At 41.4% G+C, this 22,208-nt stretch overlaps 1 protein-coding gene and 2 pseudogenes across 1 annotated transcript in view; all 3 read left to right on the top strand.

Moving 5' to 3' along the window:
- Positions 1-22,208, top strand: part of LOC102252255 (zinc finger protein 420-like) — a 254,464-nt gene that overhangs the window by 39,002 nt on the left and 193,254 nt on the right. Inside the window, exon 6 of the mRNA XM_014534314.1 lies at positions 12,335-12,408. Coding sequence (XP_014389800.1) covers positions 12,335-12,408 — 74 coding nt within the window. The remainder of the gene's footprint in view (positions 1-12,334; positions 12,409-22,208) is intronic.
- Positions 1-22,208, top strand: part of LOC102250485 — a 297,308-nt pseudogene that overhangs the window by 103,632 nt on the left and 171,468 nt on the right.
- On the top strand, positions 13,268-16,157 carry LOC106723621 (annotated as a pseudogene).

Below are 22,208 nucleotides of genomic sequence, written 5' to 3'. Positions count from 1 at the left end.
GGGGGGGGGGGAGGTGGGGGTATGAAGCTATGGAACGAATGGACTGGCTCTGGGGCCTTCCAGGAGGTGTGGGCCAAGGTCAGTCACCACCTGTGTCTTCCTGGGGCCACTTGATATGAGCTATAGAGGGACCTGCAAATGGATATTTCTTTTATTCTTGTTAACTATGTTTTTATTGATTTTAGAGAGAGAGGAAAGGAGATAGATAGAAACATCATTGATTAGCTGCCTCCTGCACGCCCCCTACTGTGTATGGAGCCTGCAGTCCAGGCATGTGCCCTGAGTGGGAATTGGACCAGCGACCTCTTGGTCCATGGGTCAGTGGTCAACCACTGAGCTACACCAGCTGGGCAATGGCTGCTGCTTGTGTTTAGCTTGGAGTTGCCCAGGAGAGGTCCAGCTGCCATCCAAAACTAGTTGCCACCAAAGCCAAGCCTCAAGCCACTTAAGTGTGACGTACGGGGCACATGAAAGCCAAGTGCTGCTTGTTTGGGGGATTTGGGGAACGTCTGAAGCATGAGGAAAAAGAGGCCATTTTTATGGAAAAGCCACGAAACACAGCAAAACAGCTTGGCCGGGCCCCCAAGTTGGGTGGGACAAGTTCTCCAGCAGTCAGTAGGTCGAAGCTACAGTGTTAACCAGGTTGATGGAGACCCATATGGTGTGTGCTTGCTGGCTTTGTGGGAAGGTCTCAGAAATGAACAATGGACTCTAGCAGCACTTTTCTCTGACAGAAAGCTGCCCTGCCAGCTGTGGCTCTGATGACAGACAGACAATTCAGTTTCTCCCTGTCTGTCCAGCTGATGCCCTGGTGCTAGAGCTCAGAGTCAGTGAGTCCAAGAGTAAGTCCGTGTGCAGGCCCTGTAAGAGGAAATCCTGCCCTAGCCGGTTTGGTTCAGTGGATAGAGTGTCAACCAGTAGACTGAAAGGTCCCCAGATTGATTCCGGTCAAGGGCACATGCCCAGGTTGCAGGCTCAATTCTCAGTGTGGGGGCGTGCAGAAAGCAGCCAATTAATGATTCTCATCATTGATGTTTCTTTTTTGTGTGTTTTTTTAAGTTTTATTTTTTATTTCCCTTTTAATTTTGTTTATATCTTAAAGTATTACAAAGAGTGTTACACCCAGTGTCTTGTGTCATTTGGTTATTCTTATATGCATGCATACAAGTCCTTCGGTTGATCTCTTGGCCCCCTCCCCCCCACAACCTTCCCCAGGCTTCCCACTGTAGTTTGACAGTCTGTTCATTGCTGCTCTGCCTTTGTATCTATTTTTGTTTATCAGTTTATAATGGTCTTTATTATCCATAAATGCCGGGGCCGTCCCAACCTCACCGGGGTTGTTTCAGCCTCTCCGGGGCCGTCCCAACCTCACCGGGGTTGTTTCAGCCTCTCCGGGGCCGTCCCAACCTCACCGGGGTTGTTTCAGCCTCTCCGGGGCCGTCCCAACCTCACCGGGGTTGTTTCAGCCTCTCCGGGGCCGTCCCAACCTCACCGGGGTTGTTTCAGCCTCTCCGGGGCCGTCCCAACCTCACCGGGGTTGTTTCAGCCACTCCAGAGCCGTCTCAGCCTCACCAGGGCCGTCTCAGCCTCACGGAGGCCGGCTCAGCCTCATGGAGGCCGTGTCAGCCTCACGGGGGCCATCTCAGCAACACGAAGTTTGGCATTCTGTCTTATGTTTGGCGGCTCCTTGCTGGATAAAATCTCCAGGCGTTCTTGGTGGCTGAATATCTGGTATGCTTGCCTGGATTTCGTTTTCTACTAAGCGCACAGACTGCTTGTCTGCTGTCTCCCGGTGTTCCATGTGAGACTGGATCTGGTGGACCTGCTTGTGCGTTTGCTGGTACAGTGGTTCCACGTCACTGGCCCAGCCGGGTTCGGCTCCAGCTTCCTCCGAACCTGATTCTGCTTCTTGAGTGTGTCCCTTATGTATGCGAGGATTTGAAATCTGCAGTTTGTTGGGTTGGGCTGCAAAAGTGCAGGAGGTTCTCTGTGCCACTGGCACAGTTAGGGCAGGGATGTAAATTGAGTAGGGCGGGGTCTCAAGGAGTCACCAAGGCGGAGCAAAGGGCAATGGCGTCTCAGCGACTCCTTGCCTCACTGAGACTCCCTGCGCGCCTCCCTGAGTGCTGGCGAGCAGCTTCACGAGCAAGCCACCCTTGCTTTCCGACCCGCTGCAAGGCCGTCCCGCCTCTCCCCATAGGGGTCTGGGACCTCAGAGTCCTGCCCCAAATAAGCTCAGTGGATTCGAGAGTCTGTAACCCCTTTTGATTGAAAAAAACGGTGCATCCAGTTGCAGCCCGCCTGGCGCGACTCCGTACCTCTGTTCTTGGCGCCTCTGCATATCCTACTCAGTCTCAATGCTCTTCTTTCTTTACTTCCAGTTGTAGAGCTTCCACTGGGCCAGCCTTCCCATGGTTCTGAATAACAGCTGTTTGTCTTATAGTTGGTAGTTTCGATGTTGTTGTGGGAGGCAGCAGGCACAGGTCCTTACCCTACGCCGCCATCTTGGTTCTCCTCATCATTGATGTTTCTATCTCCTATCTCTCTCCCTCCCTGTCCCTTCCTCTCTGAAATCAATAAAAATATATTTAAAAATAATAAAATAGCCCTGACCGGTTTGGCTCAGTGGATAGAGCGTTGGCCTGTGAAGTGAAGGGTCCCAGGTTCAATTCCAGTCAAGGGCATGTACCTTGGTTGTGGGCACATCCCCAGCGGGGTGTGTGCAGAAGGCAGCTGATCGATGTTTCTCTCTCATCGATGTTTCTAACTCTCTACCCCTCTCCATTCCTCTCTGTAAAAAATCAATAAAATATATTTTTAAGAAAATAAAAATAATAAAATAAACATTAAAAAATAAGGAGGAAATCCTGTGACTCCAGCATTCCTCAGTCTCACTCAGCCCCAGTGCACACAGGTTGAGTGTTTCCTTTGTTGTGATAGGTTCCCCAAGTTTAGTTCATTGCATTTGTAGTATTTGTTTATATATGAGGAAGTGAATGATAGTTCGACCTTATGTCTATTTCCATTAAAGTCATGTGCATGTTTGTTTGTAACCCTTACCCCTACTTTGCTCGTGACTCACCTTGTTTCTTCCTCTGCTCAGGTGATGGAGAATGGTTGCTTTGTCCTGTGTAGTTATGGACATACACTTAATATTTGTTTTTGTTTTTGTTTTCTGATTTTTGCTTCCTCTTTAATATTTGTTTTTATGGATGAATTTATATTCTCTTCATGTGAGATAAAAACTTACCATCGAAGGTAGTTTTTGAAAAGTTTTATAATTCTGTGTATTTTAGATGTTATTTTTCAGTTTCAATTTTAGTAAAAAAACATGTGACTTGAGCTAGCCTGTGTGGTTCATTTGGTTATATTGTCTCGTACACTGAAAGGTCACCGGTTCAATTCCCGTTCAGGGCACATTCCTAGGTTGCGGGCTCAGTCTCTGGTTGCTGTGAATGTAGGAGGCGGAGGGTCAATGCTTCTCTTTTACATTGATGTTTCTTGCTCTCCCTTCCTCTCTAAAAATTAATAAAGGTTTTTAAAAACACAACAACATGAATAAAAATCTACCATCTTTACCATCTGTAACTGTACAGTGGTATTCATTATACTCACCTTGTTGTGCATTTCATTTCTCAAAACGTCCATCTTGCAGAAATGTCTCAATATGCATTAAAAAACTACTTCCTCATTTGTTTGAAAAGCAAGTCCCCCCCCCCCCCCCCCCCGCTTTTTTTTTTCCTGAGGTGAACGACATTAGATTACTCACCTAAGGAAAACCGTAGTTTCTGTCCCTTTGTCACTTTTGTGCTTCACTTAAAAAAATGTCCTCAAGGTTTCTCTCTGTATTGATCTACTTCTATTTCATGGCAGAATTGTCTCCCATTGTATGTATATAGTAAACTTTCTTCATTCAACTATGCATGAACCTTTGGGTTGTTTCCACCTATCACAGGCTTTTGTGAATAACGTCATAATGGACACAGATGTGCAAATGTCTCTTGTAGTTTCTCCTGTAAATGTTTTTTTTTTTTTTTATACATACCTAGAAACAGGATAGCTGCATTATGGGATTATTCTGTTTGTAATTTTTGACAAATGCTACTGTGTTTTTTATACTGTTGGTACCAATTAATATTTCATTCAGCCATGTATAGGGTCCATTTTCTCAACAGTTTATAAAACACTTGATATACTTTGTTTCTTTTTTTTAATTTTTTATGGTTTAAAGCATTACATACAGTATTCCATATGTCTCCATCTCCCCCCATTGACCTCTGTCCCGCCACTCCTACCCCTCTATGCTTTGTTTCTTCGATCCTGGTCATCCTTATTCTTCTGAAGTGACATATTGTGTAGTTGGTTTTTATGTAGTTTATAAATGTTTATTATCCATATGTGCATGAAAAAATTATAGGAAAATGCTGGCTGATGTGTTTCAGTGGTTAGGATATCCGCCCGAGCACCAAAGCATCATGGGTTCAATCCCTGCCCCATTGGGGCATGTGTGGGGGGCTAGTAATCAATGTTTCTTTCTCTCTCACTCTCCCTCCTCCCTCCCTCCATTCTACTCTCTTTAAAAATTAATGAATCCCAGTTGGCTCAGTGGATAGAACATTATCCAGGTGACTGAAGGGTCCTGGTTCGATTCCGATTAAGGGTGCATACCTGGGTTTCAGGCTTGATCCCTGGCTCTGGTCAGGGTGCAAACCAGAGGCAAACAATCGATGTATCTTTCTCACATCGATGTTTCTCTCTCTGTCTCCCCCTCCCTTCCACTTTCTTTAAAAATCAGTGGAGCCTAGCTGGCATGGCTCAGTGGTTGAGGTCAGCCCAGGAACCAGGAGGTCATGGTTCGATTCCCTGTCGGGGCACATGGCCAGGTTGTGGGATCGATCCCCAGAGTGAGGAGTGTAGTAGGCAGCTAATCAATGACCACTGTAATCATTGATGTTTCTATCCCTCTGCCTTTCTCTCTGAAATCAATAAAACTATATTTCAAAATATGTTTTTTACTTTTAGTAAAAATCAGTGGAAAAATATCCTCAGTGATTATTAACCAACAAAATAAAAGAAAATCAATGCAAAAACATCCTTGGGTAAGGATTACTACAACAACAGCAGCAAAAAACAATAAGAAAGCTTCCTGAACTTGAGATCAGATACTTCAAAGAAAAAGTCTGTGATGGAGTTTTTCAAAGAGCACTTTTTGCCAGGCCCGTGTGACTCAGTGGTTGAGTGTCGACCCTATGAATCAGGAGGTTATAGTGCGATTTCTAGTCGGGGCACATGCAGTGTTGTGGGCTTGATCCTTAGTGTGGGCATACAGGAGGCAGCCGATCGATGATTCTCATCATTGATGTTTCTATCCTTTCATCTGTGGAATCAATAAAAATATTTTCAAAATGAAATAAGAATCACTTTTAGATGTATAGCAAAATGGTGTAGAGTTAATGACAATTCCCACATGCTCCCTGCATAACCTGCCCCTTCTCTATGTTTCTATCAGTGGTACATTGATTATGTATAGGAAGCTACATTGGCACATTATTATCACTCAAAGTTGTAGTTTTCCTTAGGGTTCACTGCTGGTTTGCACACTCTAAGGATGAGGAAAACTTTATGATGGCACATTTCCAAAATGATAGTCTACAGATTAACTTCTAGGATCTAACGATTCTCTCTCTCTTCTCTGACTATTCTTCCCTATTTCCCCCACACTCCAGGAACCATTGATTTGTTTGCTGATTTCTTCATTTCTTTTTCTGAAATGTCATATAGTTATTACATAATATGTCACCTTTTCAAATTGGATTCTTTTTTTATTTTATGTATTGGTTTTTTTTGAGAAACTTACGTATGCATTTATTTATGGTTGATTCTTGTAAGCGCCCTGATCCAGGATCAAATCCCATCCATGACATGTCTGGGTGGTGCTGTAACCAATTAAGCTACCTGGCCAGGCAGATTGGATTCTTTCACTTAATTCTAAGTTTCTATCGTCTCTCTTCATGTTTTGATATATTACAGTGGTGCCTTGACTTACGAGTTTAATTCATTCTGTGACGGAGCTCGTAACTCAAATTACTCGTAGGTCAAATCAATTTTCACCATTACAATGAATTGAAATGCCATTAATCTGTTCCGGACACCCCAAAAACACCACAATTGTTTTGTTAAATGTTTTTAAATAAGAAAAATGTATTTAAAAATAATGAATATTGTATAAAAACACAATACTGAACAATAGAATGTAGTGCAATAAACTTCTTTTATTAAGTTTAATGTACACCATTTACCTTGGAGATCAAATGACTTAAAGATGCTGATGGAGTTGGAGGAGAAAGGCTGAACTGAATAACTGAATCTTATTTGCTGATTTTTGCCCTTTTCGCCACATTTTCATCACTTTCATCTACAGGAGTTTTCGATAAAAACCTGTCCAATGAGATGTGTTTCATCCTCCCTTTCAGAATATTTCTGAAATGAGTTAGGCAAGTGTCATTAAATAGCTCCATCGCACGCCCAGTTGCAATTTTTTCTGGGTGTTTCTTTTGAATAAAGTCTGAAAGTTTCTCCCACATTCCCAACATTTCCTTTATCTCACCATGTCTGACAATGGAGTGGATTCCGGTCCTCTTTTTAAAATTTTCGAACCAGCCCCGACTGGCTTCAAACGGCTCGCCCGATGCCTCGTCCATTGAAGTGCCTGGGGTCTGCTGCAGCAAATCAGCGTAAATAGCTCGTGCCTTCTCACAGATTATAGCCTTCGCCTGTATCGACTCCTTCTGCTTCAGTATGGTGCAGATCATAGAAGTGCTACGCTCGTACTGCTTCGCCAAGTCGATTACACACACACCTTGGTCATGTTTTTCGATAATTTCTTTCTTTAATTCAATGCACATCATCCACTTCTTCTTCTCAGCACTGTCCTTCGCACTTACTTTCTTCAGATCCATGGCTGAAAAAACCAAGTTTTGCAAAATAACTGCAAGCACAAATGCGAGCACAACGCTGATGCTTCAACTAAGTGCTAACCGCTTAAAGTGAACGAGTAAGACACGTGATGCTGGGCTGATGTTGTGGCGTTCACTGTGACATTCATTGTGCCAACTAGCGGTGGGGTATCTGAAGCGGGCTCGTAACCCGAATTTTAGCTTGCAACTCAAAGCAAGAAATCGGCCGAGAGATGGCTCGTATCTTGAAAAGCTCGTTAGTCGGGACACTCGTAAGTCAAGGCACCACTGTATTTATTTATAGTGGTGAATAATTTCCTATTGTATATACCTCAGTTTAATTATTCATTCACTTGTTGACACGCACCTTTGTTGCTTCCGTTGTTTGTTTTGTTAAAAATTATGAACAAAGATGCTATAAAGAGCACCTTGTAGGCTTTTGTGTAGATAATATGTTTACCATTGTGGATAAATACTAAGGAGCACAATTAATGCTTCATATAGTATGTGTATGTTTTAATTTTTTAAAAAACTCCAAACTGTCTTCCCAAGTGACTATAGAATTTGGCATTTTCACCTGCAATAAATGAACATTCTAGTTGCTCCACATTCACAAAAGCATTTGGTGGGGTCACTGTTCTGGATTCTGACCTGTTCAGTGGTGGTTTAGTGTTGCTTGACTGTGCTGATTGTTACTTCTCATTGTGTTGATGTACATTTCCTTAGTGACATAAGATGCAAAGGATCTTTTTAATATGTTTTTTATTGATTTCAGAGACAGGAAGTTAGAGGGAAAGAGATAGAAACATTCATGAGGGAGACACATCAACTGTAGTTTTTCTTAGGGTTCACTCCAGCACACCCCCTAAGGCAGTGGTTCTCAACCTTCCTAATGCCGAGACCCTTTAATACAGTTCCTCATGTTGTGGTGACCCCCAATTTCATTTTTACAAATTGAACATAATTAAAGCATAGTGATTAATCACAAAACAATATGTAATTATATATGTGTTTTCCGATGGTCTTAGGCGACCCCTGTGAGGGGGTCGTTCGACCCCCAAAGGGTTCACGACAGAAAGGTTGAGAACCTCTGCCCTAAGGGGATCAAGCTCACAACCCAGGCACGTGCCCTGACTGGCAATCGAATCAGTAATGTTTGGTGAATGACAGATGCTCAACCAAGTGAGCCACACTTGACCAGGGCGAGTTGGAAGACTTCTTTTTTTCTTTAAATTTTATTTTATTTCTTAAAGTATTACAAAGAGTATTAAACAATCTCCTTCCGTCCCAACCTCACCGGGGCCATTCCAATCTCACAGGGGCCATTTCAACCTCACTGGGGCCGTCTCAACATCACAGGGGCCATCCCAACCTCACAGGGGCCGTCTCAGCCTCACCGGGGCCGTTTCAACCTCACCAGGGCCATCTCAGCCTCACTGGGGCCGTCTCAGCCTCACCAGGGCCGTCTCAGCCTCACAGGCGCCGTCCCAACCTCACCGGGGCCATTCCAATCTCACAGGGGCCATTTCAACCTCACTGGGGCCGTCTCAACATCACAGGGGCCATCCCAACCTCACAGGGGCCGTCTCAGCCTCACCGGGGCCGTTTCAACCTCACCAGGGCCATCTCAGCCTCACTGGGGCCGTCTCAGCCTCACCAGGGCCGTCTCAGCCTCACAGGCGCCGTCCCAACCTCACCGGGGCCATTCCAATCTCACAGGGGCCATTTCAACCTCACTGGGGCCGTCTCAACATCACAGGGGCCATCCCAACCTCACAGGGGCCGTCTCAGCCTCACCGGGGCTGTCCCAGTGGAAAACTTCTTTATATGTTTTGCATAATAGTTTTGTACGTGTTCTCTTTTACAAAAATTTTTTCTCCACCTGTGGCTTCTGTTTTTTTTTCTCACGTTCAGCATAACTTTTTTTCTCGTTAATGTTTCAGTTGAGAGATTGGGAGTTTCAGTTTTAATAGAATCAATTAAAAAACAAACTTAAGAATTTGGCTTTCAAAAATTAGACGTGTATAACATTAAGTTCCTTTTATATTTATTTTAAATATATTTTATTGATTTTTTTTATAGAGAGGAAGGGAGAGGGATAGAGGGTTAAAAACATCAATGAGAGAAACAGCGATCAGCTGCCTCCTGCACACCTCCTGCTGGGGATGTGCCCGCAGCCAAGGTACTTGCCCTTGATCGGAATCGAACCTGGGACATTTCAGTCTGCAGGCTGACACCCTATATCCACTGAGCCAAACCGGTTAAGGCTCCTTTTATATTTCATAATATAGATGTGATATTTGTAGCTATGTGTCATCCCTGAAATAAACACATAATGAGTTATGTCTGGAGCTGATGAGATATAAATTTTGTAATGTTATATGTTACAAAATTTCATAACCAAATGAAAGTTTATTAATGTAGTTTAAATTGTACAGCACCATTAGTTCTTACTAGTGTTGTTGTGACCTTATACTGTTTGTCTTGGGTAGAATAACTCCCTTGAGTATATTTTGCAATGGAGGTTTTCTGGTAATAAAATCCCTTAGCTTGTGTATGCATGGGAAAGTTTTTCTCTGTCATATTTAAATAAAATTACTGCTGGGTATTTTATTCTTGCCTGGTAATTTCTCTTTTTTAGTCATTTGAATACTTGGTTCCACTCTCTTCTGGCTTGGAGAGTTTCTGCTGAGAAGTCAGATGATATTCTGATGGGTTTTCCATTGTAGGTTACTTTCTTCTTCCTGGGTACTTTGAGAATTCTTTTTTTTTTTGCCATTAATTTTTGACAGTTTTAATACAATGTGCCTTGGAGAGGGCCTCTTTGGATTGAACTGTGTAGGTGTTCTACTTCCTTCTTGAATTTGAAGATCTAGTTTTAACATTGGTTTGCGAAGTTCTCATCCACTATTTGTTTGAATAGCCTTTTAGTTTCCTTCTTCCCCTCTCTTCTTCCTCTTAGTATGCCTATAATTCTTATGTATGAGCCTTTTCTGATGGAGTCCAATTGTGCTCATAGAGCCCTTTCTTCCTTTTCATGCTCAGGTCTCTTCTTTCTTTGCTCCATCTGTTCAACTCTGTTTCCTACTCTCAGTAATTCACCCCTAATCTCCTAAATTGCACACTTTATTTCTAAGAGTTCTGATTGGTTCTTTTTGAAAGTTTCAATCGATTTGGTAAAGTACTTGTTTTGTTCATTAATTTGCGTTCTGAGTGCATTGATCAAATTGCAGGTATTTTATCACATCTTATGAGTATTTTCAGAACTGTAATCTTGAATTCTGTGTCATTTTTAGCACATATTTCCATGCGCTGCAGCTTGCTCTCTGGAGATTTTTTATTTTCTTTCTGAGCCTTCTCATCACCATCGTTACTAATTTGTTAGTCTCCACTGTTTAGGCATTTATTGTTGACCTTTCTCTAGCAGCTTTCTTTGAAGAGGATTTCTACCATTTTACAGCAGGTAGCCCTGAATAATAAGATTATTAACTCTGTGAACTCCCAGAAGTGACTACAGCCGTGCTGCTTGGGTGGGTGTTTACTTTGCTCTTATTGTAATGGTGACCCCAGACCTCTATGGGTCCCCCCACAAGCCTCACCTGGTTATCCATCACAGAAGTCAACAGCGATTCTATTGCACTAGGTCTCTGTGTGCTGATACTGTGCTCTTTGAGCAAGGGCAACTGGGAGCGAGTTTTGGGAATCTGAGGGAAGGTAGCGTTCTGAGGCTATATTTCTTTGTCTGAAATACCATCACCCAACAGCAGACAGTCATGGCAAAACCCCCATGCTGTGTCCTTGCCCAGAAATCTCTGCTGGCTCAGCTGTTATTCTCACTGCTCACCCTGCTGGAGAACCCACTGAGACTCTCTGTTCTGCCCCATGGAAACAACGAATACCACCAGCTTCCCCCCCACTCTGGATGGAGCTGGTCACCAGCTCCTCCTACAGGGCTGTGTCCATGGCCATCTGGCCTCTTCTCCCTACTTCCCCTTTTATTCCTGGTTGCCCACCTCTAGATGTTTCAATGCGCTGATCTCTCAGTCAGGCTTCTATGTTAAGCAGGGAATTCCTTGTTGAGTTGTAGTTGATAACTTGTTCAAGTTGCAGGAGGAGAGGCCTGGGTGATCTCTCTAGCCTCCATTTTTCTGACGTTGCTCTCCATGTCTTCAACTCTTAATTTCTTATCTGTTATCACACCTTTTCACTATTCTGTATTTATGTCACTCCACTTGGTGTGCAAAGTTGTCGATTTGTTAGTGTCCCATGTGGACTTCCCTCTATCAAAACTTTCAATGTACTGTGCAAGTTTTTTGATTCTTTAGCTTGGTCATATCTTTCATTGATAATTCTGTCATATTTTTATATTGGTGCATTTTTTTTAGCTTCCCTATTATGTTTGGTTTATTTCATAGATATTTTTATGTTTGGGCCATGTTTTTTAGTTTTTCTCAGTGTCTTAGTATCTCTTGATGGGGTTCAGGAATTTAAACAACCAGGCCTTATAAACTTTAAATTTCTGTCAAAATTGTTTGGCAGCAGAGTGTGTGTAAGTTCCAAGTTTAAATAATTTTCTATTTCTTCCCCAGAACCCTAAATATCTTTTTGTTCTTGATAACTGTCTTCAGTATTGCAGTCTCTGTAGGGTTTGAACAATGTCCCACCTTTTCTTTTTTCTTTCTTAAATATTTTTTAATTTATTTCAGAGACGAAGGGAGAGGGAGAGAGAGATAGAAACATCAATGATGAGAGAGAATTACTATTTATTTTTAATAATTCTTTATTGTTGAAATCATTACAGTGTCCCCCAGAGAGAGAATTATTGATCGGCTGCCTCATCCACGCCCCACACTGGGGATCGAGCTTACAACACGGACATGTGCCCTGACCAGGAATCAAACTGTGACGCCCTGGTTCATAGGTTGATGCACAACCACTGAGCCATGTGGGCCAGGCACACACTTTTTCTCTTTAGCAGCCATTACAATGCATTCACCATGTACCATAATGCCATTATTTTTAGCAACCTGTATCATGCAAAACAGAAACACATTTTTCAAGATGTTGCAAAAATACAAGGTCATTGAACACACACAGTACCCTCATCTCTTATCTCCTCAGAGAAAAAACTGGGAATTGGGAGTTTTATCATACTGCCACTGTTTGCTAGGGTGTTTTGAAGTATTGGTGACAAATGTAAGTAACTTTTTAACCCTCTTTTATCTGACTTTTTCTCATTGTACCTTTCTTGGTTTGTTGTGAACATTTAACTTAATTTTGGAGTACTCAAAAATATCATTTGGTCAGTAATTGCTGGTAAGTTCAGTGTGCATTCCCCTGAGTGCCATAACTGTCAAACTTTATTTCATATCTTTCAGCTATCTTATCTGAAGACAACCAGGCCATTCTGCAAAAGCCAAAAATAAGAGATTTATTCCCTAAAATAATACTGGTAAGATATGGAAGGTATGGCTTTGATAATGTACATTTAGTGAAAGCCTTGGAATATGAGGAGGAATGTAAGATGAGAAAAAATTATTTTATTTTTTTAAAAATATATTTTATTGATTTTTCACAGAGAGGAAGGGAGAGGGATAGAGAGTTAGAAACATTGATGAGAGAGAAACATCGATCAGCTGCTCCTGCACACTCCCCACTGGTGATGTGCCTGCAACCAAGGTACATGCCCTTGACCGGAATCAAACCTGGAACCCTTGAGTCCGCAGGCTGACGCTCTATCCACTGAGCCAAACCGGTCAGGGCAGAAAAAATTATTTTAACATGGACAGAAGTAACCTGGTACAATTATTCATAATAAAATCATTGTCACTTAATGAAATCGATGATATTACACATTTGGTGTAATACTCCCGATTTAAATTTGTCATATTTGTAAATTAATGTGTTTCTAAATATGAAGACCAAATATAATTTTTTTAATGAAAATCTATGAATTTACATAATCTATGCTGTAAATATAAGAATTATTACACTGTAGTGTGGCATTAAATTTTCAATCATTTCTAGAATATAGTGATTTATAATGCACATATAAAATTTAAATGCAATTAATTTGTTGACTTTTTGTTGTTGACTTCTGTATTAAGGTATCATTATACTTATATTGAGAAATAATATTTTTGATACAAATGTCTATCATTTTTATAACTTAGGAATCTTTTTTAAATACGTCTTTATTGATTTAAGAGAGAGAACTGGAGAAGGAGAGATAGAGAGAGAGAGAGAGAAATATTCATGGTGAGAGAGAATCATTGACTGGCTGGTTGCCTGTTGCACACCCTGCACTGGGGATCAAGGCCACAGCTCAGGCATGTGCGCTGACCAGGAATCAAACTGTGACTTCCTGGTTCAAGGTTTGTTGCTCAACCTCTGAGTCACACCACCCTGGAAAGAGTGTTGTTGTTTTTATACACTTCATGGTTTAATAGTTATCACAGAATAGTTACTTGGAAAAAGAGTACATGTTTAATGAAATTATAGCTGTCACTAAAGGCCTTTCCATCTTCAATGATTACCAGAATACATGCAATGAAGACAGAAGTTATCAATGCAAGGAGCATTGGAAAAATTTTAACCAAGGGTCAAATTCTAATATACATCAGAAAATTCAGCTTCCAGAGAACCATTATCAAGGTGGAAAAGTCTTTGACCAATTGTCAAATCAAACTATACTTCAGTTTATTCCTACTGTGGCAAAAACAAACAAACGAAGAAAATGTGACAAACTTTTGAAACAATCTACAAATCATACTGAACGAGATTACATGCACACCGGAGAGAAAGCTTGCAAATTTAATTCCTGTGAGAGAATCTTCAGTCAGATACTCAATATAAATAAACTTAAGAAAATTCGTACTGGAGAAAAACATTACAAATGTAAAGAATGTGGTAAAACATATAATTTTCTTTCAAGTATTCGTAAACATGAGAGAATTCATACTGGAGAGAAGCCTTATAAATGTAGAGAATGTGGCAAAGCCTTCAGTGTTGCCTCAAACCTTAATCAACATCAGAAACTTCATAGTGGAGAGAAGCCTTATAAATGTAGAGAATGTGGCAAAGCCTTTATCTATTCCTCCTCCCTTAATAAACATCAGAGAGTTCATACTGGAGAGAAGTCCTATAAATGTAGAGAATGTGGCAAAGCCTTTACCACATCCTCAAACCTTACTTATCATCAGAGAGTTCATACTGGAGAGAAGCCTTATGAATGTGGGGAATGTGGCAAAGCCTTCAGTGTCTCCTCAAACCTTAATCAACATCTGAAACTTCATACTGGAGAGAAGCCGTATAAATGTAGAGAATGTGGCAAAGCCTTTACCAGATCCTCACTCCTTACTTATCATCAGAGATTGCATACTGGAGATACGCCCTATAAATGTAGAGAATGTGGCAAAGCCTTTGGTGTGGCATCTACACTTACTTTTCATCAGAGAGTTCACACTGGAGAGAAGCCTTATAAATGTAGTGAATGTGGCAAAGCCTTCAGTTTCTCCTCAAACCTTAATCAACATCAGAAACGTCATACTGGAGAGAAGCCTTATAAATGTAGTGAATGTGGCAAAGCCTTCAGTTTCTCCTCAAACCTTAATCAACATCAGAAACGTCATACTGGAGAGAAGCCTTATAAATGTGGAAAATTCAGTAGGTCCTCAAGGTGTAGTATTCCTCAGAGTAGTCACACTGGAAAGAAGCCTTATAAATGTACTTAATGTGACAAAGCCTTCTGTGACTCTTCAGACCTTAAGCAACATCAGAAACTTCATACTGGAGAGAAGCCTTTTACATGTAGAGAATGTGGCAAAGCTTTTGCCAGATCCTCAGGCCTTACTTACCATCAGAGACTTCATACTGGAGAGTAGCCTTACAAATGTAGAGAGTGTGGCAAAGCCTTTAGTCAGTTCTCAAACCTTAGTAAGCATCAGAGAGTTCATACTAGATAGAAGCCTTACAAATGTAGAGAATGAGGCAAAGCCTTTAACCAGTGTTCTTGCCCTATTGTTCAACAAAGAGTACATACTTGAGACAAGCCTTACAGTTTCAAGCAGTGCCATTAGTTCTTTACCAGCAGTGAGAACTTACTCAGGGCCAAAGAATTCATATGGGTATGAGGCCTTATGAAAGGGAAAAATGTGGAAAAGCCTTTAAAGATATTCGTGATTTACTGTACATGAGAGACTTCACAGTGGAGAGAAACCTTAACAGATGTAAGGAGTGTGGCAAATCCTTTCCTCGACAGTGTGATCTTATTAAACATCAGATAATTCATTATGAAGAGAAGCCTTACAAATGTGAAGAATTAGGCACATTTTTTAATGACCATTGGTGTCTTTCTCAACACAATACAATTCGTACTGGAGAAAAGAACTATAAATATATTGAGTTAGTCAAAGCTTTTAATCAGGAGTGTTGTCTCACTCAACAAAAAAATATAATGGAGTGAAACATTACCAAAGGAGAATGTGGCAAAGCTTTTAACCTGTACTCAAACATACTCTTAATTGGAGGGAATCATTCTAAATAGAAACAGTAAAAATATAAAGAATTTTCCCAAAGATTTAACCATTGTACTAATTTCATTGAGAATGATCAAATTAAGCTTTATAAATTGTAACACATGTGCCAAAGTGTATATTCTCATTTATATGTTATTCAACATCTGATAATTATTGCTGGAGTGAAGCCCAGCAAATATAAAGAATGTGGCAAAGTTTCACTCGGTACATGAACCGTATTTGACATCAGAATTCATACTCAGGAGAAACAATGAAAATGTAAACAATGTCCAAAAGTCATTATTCCACATTCATAATTTATTCCTCACATTGAAATTCCTAGCAGAGGGAAACCCTAAAACCAAAGAATGTGGGAAATCCTGTAGCTGGACCTGCAGTCTCAGTCAATATGAAGGATTGCAATTTGGACTTAATTCTATGTTCATGATATAGGAGGAAAGACTTTTGTTCAAAAAAAAATATGCTTCTCAAAATCCTAAAAATTTTTCAAAGCATGTATTTGAAATTAAGTTTTAAAGTATCAGAATTCACACTAAATGAAGAGTCAATACTTCTAAGGTATTACTCTAAATCAGAATACTTATAGAGAATAATCCAATGTTTTAATGGACATAAGTGATTTTTAGTATGCTTGAATATATTAAAAACAATGTTTTCTTAAGTATAATTGCTTACAGTGTTGTCTATTTTTTATTGACATTATTTGAGACATATTGAAAAGGCAATATTAATGTGATTCTGCTCCCATATCACTGATGCTACCATGTTTTATTCCAGGTGTATGTGTGAAATCATGGGGTTGGTACTTCCTTAAAGACCTGTCAGCACTTGTATGTTACAGAGGTTTCACTGACATATACTTTTCCATGGAATAGTGCATATATTGTAAGGCACACTGCTTTAAGACCATCTCACTGGAGATGGTGGTTGACTTAGAATTTTCTTTTATGGCATCACGAAGGGCAACATAAATTTCAACTAAATTTGCCAATTACTCTTTCAGGAAAATATGGTGGCAGTTCATAAAAATCCTGATGTATCTTCATAGTAGCCATAGGTAGAAGTGATGAACATTTGTTGATGTGGTGAAATAAAGAAGATATGAGGCATATCGGAGAAGGTATATAGACCACTCATCCCTAAGTGCATAAAATTATTGTATGTCCATGTTTTCTAAATGATTAGCCTCCATTCAAAAGAGCAAATGAAGCACAGTTATTACATTATTATATTCCCGGCGAGTTCAGGATGGCTTGTAGGAGGGCCGACAACACAATAAATACATTATACAAAAAATATGAATTTATCCACAACCATCAGCCGGTGGGAATGTGCTTCAACAGGGCAACACACCCATTCTTTTTATAGGCCTGACCCAGAAGAGGCACATAACATTTTCACTGACATCCCATTTGCCAGAACTTTGTCATTCCTGGCTTTAATGGAAGCCGGGAAATGTAGTCTTCGGCCAGGAGGTAATGCGTCCAGCCAAAAATCAGGTGTTCTGTTATTAAAGGAAGGAGGGGGAAATGAAAAATCTGTCTCTGAATCAGAGTCCTTCATAAAAACACTGATTTCTTGTTTTATTGGAAAAAATTAGTACTTGCTCATTGTCTTAAGACAGTTATTGGCCTTCAATATAAAGAAGGAAATTAGGCCAAAACCGGTTTGGCTCAGTGGATAGAGCGTCGACCTGCGGACTGAAAGGTCCCAGGTACGATTCCGGTCAAGGGCATGTACCTGGGTTGCGGGCACATCCCCAGTAGGAGATGTGCAGGAGGCAGCTGATCGATGTTTCTCTCTCATCGATGTTTCTAACTATCTCTCTCCCTTCCTCTCTGTAAAAAATCAATAAAAAAAATATATTTAAAAAAAAATAAAGAAGGAAATTAGGATACTTGCTGCCCATGTAATTATAAACACCTCTGTAAAGTCTGTAATTTAAAGTCCGCTCTGTAATAAAATTGACAGTTTGTATGGCATTATTTAACTCTAAAAAAATAATATATGAATTTAGAAGGCATTTGGAGGGCCATGTGGAACCTCTTTCTTGAAGAAGAACACCGAGATCAGGTCCTGCCCACTTTTAATTCACTTTGAATACTCATTTGCCCTTCAGCAATGCCTACAGGCAGATCAAAGGTAAAATTTGGTCTACAGTGTAAAGATTATCAGGTTAGGAAATTGCCTGGAGCCATTGCAATCACAGCAGGGCAAACTTGTGCTGGTATTCAGCCCTGCTGAATATCAAAGTCCATTGGCCTTCCAATGTCTCTTTTGCACTTTTATGCTAAGTGCTATTTGCTTTAGCCTCCAGCTTCAGAAGATTAATAATACATCTTATATGTTTATAATGTGCATTTTGACAAATAGTTGCACTTACAGTGTTGGTTTTCTTACTTTATTCGGATATGGGTGAACTTACTATTTTCTTTTTTTAAAATATATTTTTATTGATTTCATGGAGAAAGGGAGAGGGACCAAGACATCAAAACATCAATAAGGAAAAAAAAAAAAAAAAAAAAAGCTGGAGCTAAAATATACTCAATTTGCCGTAACCGGTTTGGCTCAGTGGATAGAGCGTCGGCCTGTGGACTGAAGGGTCCCGGGTTCGATTCCGGTCAAGGGCATGTACCTTGGTTGCAGGCACATCCCCAGTGGTGGGTGTGCAGGAGGCAGCTGGTCGATGTTTCTCTCTCATCGGTGTTTCTGACTCTCTATCCCTCTCCCTTCCTCTCTGTAAAAAATCAATAAAATATATTTTTTTAAAAAAAACATCAATAAGGAGAGAGATTTATTGTTTGACTGCCTCCTGCATGCCCCACACTTGAGATTGAGCCCGAAACCCAAGCATGTGCCCTGTTAGGGAATGGAACCTTTAGGTCAATGCTTAACCACTGAGCCATGCTGGCCGGGCTATTTTAATTAATACAGCTGAGTGAGTGTGGATGTGTTCATGTGTTCAACCTTCAAAGTTGTAGGTAACAGTATTGGAGTTGGTAATGCAGTGTAGTTATGTCAGTAGCAAACCCTTTTCCCAGTGGCCTTGAACTTTAAATAATGTGAACAGATTTCTTCATTGTTGATATATTTTTCTTGTTCTTATATCTACAGGGACATTATGATAGTCACAATAAATATGACATAAGTGTTTTTGAGAGTTCAGCTAAACTACGTTCTGATGTCGCTGCCATGGCCTTTATGTTCTTTAGCAAGGAGCTTTGAAGTGACACCTCTCTCTTCCACAATTGTGTGCAGTACCTCAGGTCCTCTGCACCCGCAGTGGGGCACCAGAGGAGGTCAGGCAGGGGTTGGCGGCAGATACTGGTCTGGGGAGCCCAAAGTGAGGGTAGCTGGGGAGGGTACCCAGACACCACCTTGAGCACTAAGTGGCCTTGGTTCCCCAGTTTAGAGTCGCCAGGGGAGGAGAGTCTGAGCGGAGACATTGGGAAGTCTCCAGAGTTTTCTAAATATCTTTTTTGTTCATAAGTGATCTTAATTTTGGCAGCTACTTACGATAACCATAATACAGTGGTCCTGACTTCAAAATTGAGTGGATTGATTTGCAGGTATTACTCAAAGGATTTACATGTGATTCATCCCTGACTCCTGCAGCTTACCATTAGGAAATGATGTGAGTATCCATTTGAAGTTAAAACTCACAAGTCTGGCAAAGTCTAAATGCAGGACATATCCCTGATGTTATTTTTAATTTTGTTAAATACCATTATTTATTTTTAGGGACAGTGGACTCCTTTCTTCTGATTGGATTCAGAATATTACCAGATGGGGTCTGGGCCCAGGGTAGGTCTGCCTTAGGGCCCCTCCTCCAGCGGTTCTCAACCTGTGGGTCGCGACCCCTTTGGCAGTCGAACAACCCTTTCACAGGGGTCGCCTAAGACCATCCTGCATATCAGATATTTACATTACGATTCATAACAGTAGCAACATTACAGGTATTAAGTAGCAACGAAAATAATTTTATGGTTGGGTCACAACATGAGGAACTGTATTTAAAGGGCCAGAAGGTTGAGAACTCTAAGGCTTAGAGTGTGGGTTCTCAACTGTGTAGGAAAGATTTCACAACACCAGTCCAGGTGGCTTTTGAGAGTATGTTTATTAAAGCGGCGAAACAGGGTTTAAGGTAGGAGAAGCAGGAGGAAAGAGTCAAGAAAATGGGGTACTCTCTCAGCTCCCCGTCATATCTGTGGGGCTCCTTTCCTCCATATTTCTCTACTTCTGTTGTTCTTGCCTTTGCAATTTGTTTTCCTTTCCTTATTTCTTTGCTTTTTTCTTATATAGTCAGTGTTAGCAGTTTCTATATTTCCCTCTCTCTTTTTAAAAAAATATATTTTATTGATTTTTTACAGAGAGGAAGGGAGAGGGATAGAGAGTGAGAAACATTGATCAGCTGCCTCCCGCACAACCCGTGAGAGAGATCGATCAGTTGCCTCCTGCACGCCCCCTACTGGGGATGTGCCTGCAACCAAGGTACATGCCCTTGACCGGAATCAAACCTGGGACCCTTCAGTCCGCAGGCTGATGCTCTACTATCCACTGAACCAAATCGGCTAGGGCTCCCTCTCTCTTTTTTAATATATGTTTTACTGATTTCAGAATGGAAAGGACAGGGAGAGAGAGGTAGAAACATCAATGAGCAGAGAGAATCATTGATCAGCTGCCTCCTCCACACCCCTCACTGTGGATGGAGTCTGAAACCTGGAGTGTGCCCTGACCAGGAATGGAACCCTGCCATCCTGGTTCAGATGTCAACCCTCTACCTCTGAGCCACTCTGGCCGGGCTATATATTTCCTCTCATTTGTCCCAGAAACTTCTCTGCCTTCATTTTATGCAGCCTCCCCAAGGTCCAGAAGCATTCCCACCTTTAATTAATGACTTTCAACTACTCAGAACATCTCTCTTGTGACAGATCCACCTGGGAAGGCAGCCATGTCTAACATCCCTATTGGGATGGGGCTTTTTTGTCTGGAGGAAGGGAAATATAATTTTTAGGTTCAAGTGGCTGCAGCATCAGCTCTTGATCAGGGGTAAGAAAATGCACATTATACTGCTCAGAGTAACTCAGAAAGTTTTGAAAGATGAGTAAATAGTAAATAGGACAGACTTGCTCACTAGATTAGGATGAAAGACTTGGTAGTTAAATGTACTAGTAGCTTACAGAACACGAGAGGTACCCATGGATTGAAACTTGCAAAAATTAAAGTTTATTTGTGACCATTTCCACATAATGATTTCTTTATTGATATATTTTTGGCAGTAATGTCACAGCAGGGGGGAACTGACCATTGGTGTGCCTCAGTCACCTGATGCCCATTGTTCAGTCCACATGATGTTCACATGGCAGAGGTGCTCCTTTCACTGTAGAGTTAATAGTCTCCCTTTCTCAGGAAGAAGGGTGTAGTAGTGATTTAATGAAAGTTGTGCAAAGACCGTCACTTCACATCTGAAAATATCCCTCTTCTTAGTTTGCATTTGCTTCAGAAAACGATGGACTTACTTTTATTTCTTACAGATCATTGGCTTTTTCATGGGACCTATAAACAATCAGGCCTTGATCATTTAAATTTTCATTATATTCTACTAGAGGCCTGGTGCATGAAATTCTTGCACTGTGGGGGGGTGTCCCTCAGCCCAGCCTGCGTCCCCTGCAGGCCTGGTCGCCCCTAACTGCCCTCCTCTGCGGGTCTGGTCGCCCCTAACTGCCCTCCTCTGCACACCTGGTCACCCCCAACTGCCCTTCCCTGCTTGCCTTGTTGCCCCTAACTGCTCTCCCTTGGCAGCCATCCTGGGTGACCATCTTGTGAACACATGGGGGCAGCCTTGTGTGAGGGCATGATGGTCAATTGCATATTATCACTTTCTTACATAGGGTACGCCCATCATGGACATACCCTAATCAGTTTTTGTATTTTCTAGACGGTTTCCAAGAGTGATTTTTAATGTATGTTCAGTTTCATTAAATTTGTACAACATAGCTTTCCACTAATGATACATAAAAATTTTCAAAGAGATACAATAGTAAGAAAAATTAGTTCCCATCGTTTGCTGTGGATCAGTGGTGTAGGGTTTGATTCCTGATCCAGAGCAAGTAGATCCTGGGTACCTGCGGTAGGCAGCCAATCCATGTGTTTCTGTCTCTCTTTTACATTGATGTCTCTCTCTTTTCTATTTCTCTCCCTTTCTCTCTCTCCCCCTCCCTCTCCCCATTTCGTGCCTGTTCTTTCCTACCACAAGTTAATGGGTGGCCCAGGTGAGGATTTACAATCACAAAAAGGAAACAATAGGTTTAACTTGTTTTCTGTCCTTATGTTTCTCTCCTTATCTGTACTAATAAAACATGCTAATTAGACCGAATGTCCTGCCTGACAGCCTACCCCTAGCAAAGCCGCCACGTCTCCCTTCAGTTGGGGAGACAGGGAGGGCTGAGAGAGCAGGCTGCCCTTCCCCTCCCCCCTCCTCACTGAGGGTTTAAGGATCCAAGCAAATCACAGGCAGAACGTTTCTGGTTTCAAACCCAACCTACCCGACTTTTGAGTTCTCTGTAAATTCACTGTAAGAATGTGCTCCCGACTTGTGAAGATCCTGGGAAAGACCCCTCCCTGGGACACCTGCAGCTGAAGGGCAGACCAGCCAGTAGCTCTAAGCACAGCCTCTGGGATCTGGGAAACTTCTGTGTGAATTCCAGGTTCCTCC

Source organism: Myotis brandtii, unplaced genomic scaffold, assembly GCF_000412655.1.
Source record: "Myotis brandtii unplaced genomic scaffold, ASM41265v1 scaffold1289, whole genome shotgun sequence".
Taxonomy (NCBI): Eukaryota; Metazoa; Chordata; class Mammalia; order Chiroptera; family Vespertilionidae; genus Myotis; species Myotis brandtii.
The sequence above is the reverse complement of the archived record's forward strand: the minus strand, read 5'-3'. Positions and strand labels throughout refer to the sequence as shown.